The sequence below is a fragment of the Poromitra crassiceps genome, assembly GCF_964638095.1.
Source record: "Poromitra crassiceps genome assembly, chromosome: 5".
Classification (NCBI taxonomy): Eukaryota; Metazoa; Chordata; class Actinopteri; order Beryciformes; family Melamphaidae; genus Poromitra; species Poromitra crassiceps.
The window spans coordinates 19,877,075-19,882,198 of record NC_139642.1 but is presented as its reverse complement, the minus strand read 5'-3'; the positions used below and the strand labels follow the sequence as shown (position 1 = coordinate 19,882,198).

At 47.2% G+C, this 5,124-nt stretch overlaps 1 protein-coding gene across 1 annotated transcript in view; it reads right to left on the bottom strand.

Moving 5' to 3' along the window:
- Nucleotides 1-252: 252 nt before the first annotated feature.
- Nucleotides 253-5,124, bottom strand: part of mindy4b (MINDY family member 4B) — a gene marked incomplete at both ends in the record, with an annotated part of 34,641 nt that continues 29,769 nt past the window's right edge. Inside the window, 2 exons of the mRNA XM_083636566.1 lie at nt 253-395; nt 4,610-4,790. Of these exons, the coding sequence (XP_083492692.1) occupies nt 253-395; nt 4,610-4,790 (324 nt within the window). The remainder of the gene's footprint in view (nt 396-4,609; nt 4,791-5,124) is intronic.

Genomic DNA, 5,124 nt, shown 5'->3' with positions numbered 1-5,124 from the left:
GATCAGTAGAAAACAGAACAGCGTTCAGGCCTGATCAGTAGAAAACAACAGCGTTCAGGCCTGATCAGTAGAAAACAGAACAGCGTTCAGGCCTGATCAGTAGAAAACAACAGCGTTCAGGCCTGATCAGTAGAAAACAGAACAGTGTTCAGGCCTGATCAGTAGAAAACAACAGCGTTCAGGCCTGATCAGTAGAAAACAGGGCAGCGTTCAGGCCTGATCAGTAGAAAACAGGGCAGTGTTCAGGCCTGATCAGTAGAAAGGAGAGCAGCCGTTCCAGTCGATGGCAGCTCCGGCCCACTTGGTCCTGATGGTCATCTCCACCGAGGGAAACCTCTTCTCTGGGTCTCCGACCGAGTGGCTGAACGACGCCTCCCAGTGGTGAGAGTGTGTATCTGCAACCAGTAAACACAAGAGCTGGGACAGGTTCATGCATTTCAGTTCATTTCTGTTGAGTTCTGACTTCCGCCAGCAACACGCACACACACACTGTCCACGTCATTATCGTAAGTGACTGTGAATTAAGGTCGCACAGCAAATGTGATGTCGCTAATGCAAGTTAAAAAACAATATATAGTAAAAAAAACAAAAACCCCAGCGTCTATTTCGGACTGGCGCCAATTTGGGACTCTGCTTTTATTTGAAGTTTTACGGTATTTATGTGACAACCTCTGGAACTTCAATGTGTGACGGCGTTGTGATTGCCAATTGTACCCTTTCACACTGAAGACAAAAGCCAGATGTTAGCAGGGGTTGATAGCAGGTGTATTTTGTCCAGTGTGAACGGGGCTTTAGAGTCACTTTGCCTTACTGCTCAGTGCTTCCAGACACCTGAGTCAGACCTCTGAAATCTCATACGTTAGTGACAGACATGGTCACTCCAAGGTTACACAAGGTGACACACACACACAAGGTAGTTACTGCACCTCCAACTTGTGCTATGCAGATATACTGTAGAGCATCCATTGAATGGAATAAGTTACCATGCCTGCAAAAAAAAAGCCTCTATACGAGGGATCAGCCGAGCAGCATTTTGGTAAACAAACCACGTCACCGGGTGGCAACAGCAACCCTATGGAGCCTGAGCTTTTGGAGGCGTGAGTGTCTGACTCTAGCCGGCTGACCCTGTTTACATTTTAAAAATGGCGACAGTTCACACAACTTTAACACGACATGCATATATTATACATACAATATAAGTGATGCGATGTATAGTTTTTGAGACATTAACGTTTGTTTGGAACAACTCATACGTTTGTTTTAAAATACATACTACAGCATGCGCTAGAACGCGGCATCATCAGTGATGTTATCTGGGGTCGTAAGGTGTTTCGGGTCTCTCAACATCATACACCCTCGCCCAGATAGACCCAGCCGAGGCCAATTAAGACCCCGACTCGCGTCCCAGAAGCCGCTCACGGATCAGCCTTCCTACTCTGTCTGCAACGTTGCCCGCGGAAGGGTCGTACACCGCTATCCGCTGCAATAGAGCTAGTGCTACACCGCAGTATTGGCCCTTCGGTGCATGGAGGATCTAGGCCCTGTGGGTAACTCCCGGCCGCGCTCCTCCTTCGTCTCACCAGACCCTCAGGGGGGAAAGGCAATCCAGAGGCAGAGAGGATGCCTCAAGGATGCCCAAGTACTAGTATACTATTTAAGTGCTGCGGGGTTCCGCATTTCTGGGTGGCAAGTGACGTCACGCTGATTCGTCCTATAAAAAATTCAGCTTCAAAAAACACCTAAAGATTAATAAAAATAACTTGTTTTCAATCTTTAACAATGTTAACAATATAGATCATATTAAAGATTATAGTACCGTAAATTCCGGACTATAAGCCGCGGCTTTTTTCCCGTTTTTTGGGCTTTTTTGGCCCCTGCGGCTTATATAACGGTGCGGCTTATCTATGGATTTTTTCAGCAAACGGCCACTCGGGAACCTCCAAAATCTATGGATGTTGGTATGAGGCAGAACGAGAGCAAGACAGACATTACGAGAGCGAGACCCTGATTGGATAATGTTGCAAAAAATGTGCCTCGCGACCTGATTGGAGCACTGTGCCACTACTCTCTCTCAGCCACTACAGTAAAACACCCTCCCTCCTCCCTCGCTCCGGGGGGAAAATGGCAGCGATTGAGCCTGAAAGACAGTCTGAATGAAATGGAATGTAACATTCCCAATTCTATGTATTACATTCTAAAAAACTAACGGCAACATTTTGGAAGGCTAAGCCACACAACTAGCTCGTTGTAATCTAACATCATGCTTCAAAAGATGGAGAACTGGCTGTGTTACGACGATGGCGGCGAGAAGAAGAAGGAAAGAAGGAAATCGAGCAGCAGCACGTAACCTTGGCATCAGGGTGTTGACACAGAGAGCAGACGGCCGAGGTGCCGTTCAGATCCGACTGAAGGCTCAAGTTTGCCAGTGGATCCTGACAGCGTGGAGGAGTGTCAAAACATCCACGATCACCAACGGGTTCCGAAAGGCTGGACTGCTGCGTGATGAAGAGGAGGACGCCGCCACAGCTGAGGGCCTTCAGAGGCTGTTCGATTCCGACAGTGACGAAGAGGAGTTCGTTGGTTTTGAGAGCGACAACGAAGGAGAGAGGAGAGTGGCTGACGAAGCCACCCTGAGCCTGTTCGTTTCCGACACTGAAGATGAGGACTTTGGTGGTTTTAGTACGCAGGAAGAAGACGAAGATGAGGATTAATGACTTGACTTTTCTGGTTACAGCCGTGTACTGCACCTTAGCCTAAAAGATGGAGACGAGGATTAATGACTTTTCTGGTAGGCTGATTACCGTATATTTTAAGCAGCCGTGTTACTGCAACTTTAGGCTTACGCGCTTACTGTCGTGTTACAGGCACTTTATTTTGCACTTTAAAAAAAACACATTTAATTTAGCCATTGATATTGCCTCGTCAAGCGCTGTAAGCTTTGTTTTTTGTTATGGTACTACTGTAGGCTATAATGTAGATCAGTGGTTTTCAACCTTTTTCATGCCAAGGACCCCTAAATTTACACAGCACAGTACATGTTCTGTAGCTACTATTGCACTAAATGGTAACACTTGAATACATTATGCAAATATGCAACTTGTTTTGTTGAAATGTTAATAAATGGGAGCTTCCCCAAACAGCCATCTCTTTCCCGACAATCCCCTCTGTGCACGAACCCTTACATATGGTAATTAAACATCAAAACACCCGCGGCTTATAGTCCGGTGCGGCTTATATATGTAAAAAACAGTCAACTTTGCAGGTGCGGCTTATACACCGGTGCGCCTTATAGTCCGGAATTTACGGTATACAAGATTCAAGATTTTTTATTGTCACTCCATGGTACAAGTATCACGTGTGAAATCCTTGTGCTGTGGACTCCGTTTACAACATAGTACAAATATAACAGGGCATATGAGTGCAAAAACAACAAGAGACACAACAAGCAATAAGGCAGTAGAGTGATAAGACAAGTCAGAGACAGTGGCATATTCACTGCACATAGGTGCACATGTCATGTGCATACTTTAGCCGTGCTTAAACATTTTAAATTCGGCGTATTTGACATATAGGTGCAAATAGCATATTCCTTATTAAACATACAATTAAACTCGGCGTATTTGACATACGGGTGCAAATAGCATATTCCTTATTAAACATACAGTTAAACATTAGACATACGTAATGGTAGCAGCTACAGTACGGTACAGTACGGCTACTACACTATTTGTGTATGTTAGGGAGTCTCGTGGCCTGCAGGAAGAAACTGTTCCTCAAGCGATTTGTGCGTGCTTTTGGAACCCTGTATCTTCTCCCTGAGGGTAGCAGGGAGAACAGGCTGTTGTGGGGATGGTTTGTGTCTTTGATGATCTTCAGGGACCTCCTGAGGCACCGCTGTTTATACAGTTCATGCAGATCTGGCAACTCACATCCTGTTACGTGCTGGGCCGCGCGTCTCACTCTCCGTAGCGCCCTGCGGTCCATGGTGGTACAGTTCCCGTACCAGGTGGTGAAGCAGCCAGTCAGCAGGCTTTCAATGGTGCCTCTGTAGAAGTCCCTGAGGATTTCTTTCCTTAGCCCAAACTTCTTCAGGCGCCTGAGTCCGTGTATTCGCTGTTGGGCCTTTTTGACAACAGTGGCGGTGTGACCGGCCCAAGTCAGGTCCTGGTGGATCTTGACTCCCAGGTACTTGAAGCTGTCCACCCTTTCCACCACTGTGCCGTTGATGGTGATTGGGGGGTGTGCGCCCCCCCCCCCCTCCTGTAGTCTACAATGACCTCCTTGGTCTTGGAGACGTTCAGAGAGAGGTGGTTGTCCTGGCACCATTGTTCCAGGGCCCCCACCTCCTCTCTGTAGGCCGTCTCGTCGGCCCCCGAGATCAGCCCCACGACTGCTGTGTCGTCTGCAAACTACACTTCAGTGTATTACATTGATTAGTATAATAATTATAGCTCTCTTTTGTTTCTTTTTCATGTCTGTGCATTTCTTTTCTTTGTCACTATTTGTGTCTCATTTCTGTGATTTTAAAGTTTCTTTTTTGTGCTTATTTATATTGTATTGTACATGTATGTCTTTTCTTGTTCTGTGTGGACCAGCAGGGCTGCAGTACCTATGGTCAGCCTGGCGGTGGTGCTCTGCGTGGGCTGGCCGTTGTAGAAGTAAAGGTTGAACAGATGCTCCACCTTCCAGTCGGACAGCAGTGAGCGGGTGGGACCGAACAGCACGGACACGCTGCCATTTATACTGCACAGCCAGATAGGAAACCTGGGTGTCTTCAGCATGCTGCCTACCTGACACACAGCACAGGAGAGGAGGAAGTCAGTCTGTGTGTCTACCTGACACACAGCACAGGAGAGGAACAGGAAGTCAGTCTGTGTGTCTACCTGACACACAGCACATGAGAGGAACAGGAAGTCAGTCTGTGTGTCTACCTGACACACAGCACAGCAGAGAAACAGGAAGTCAGTCTGTGTGTCTACCTGACACACAGCACATGAGAGGAACAGGAAGTCAGTCTGTGTGTCTACCTGACACACAGCACAGGAGAGGAACAGGAAGTCAGTCTGTGTGTCTACCTGACACACAGCACAGGAGAGAAACAGGAAGTCAGTCTGTGTGTCTACC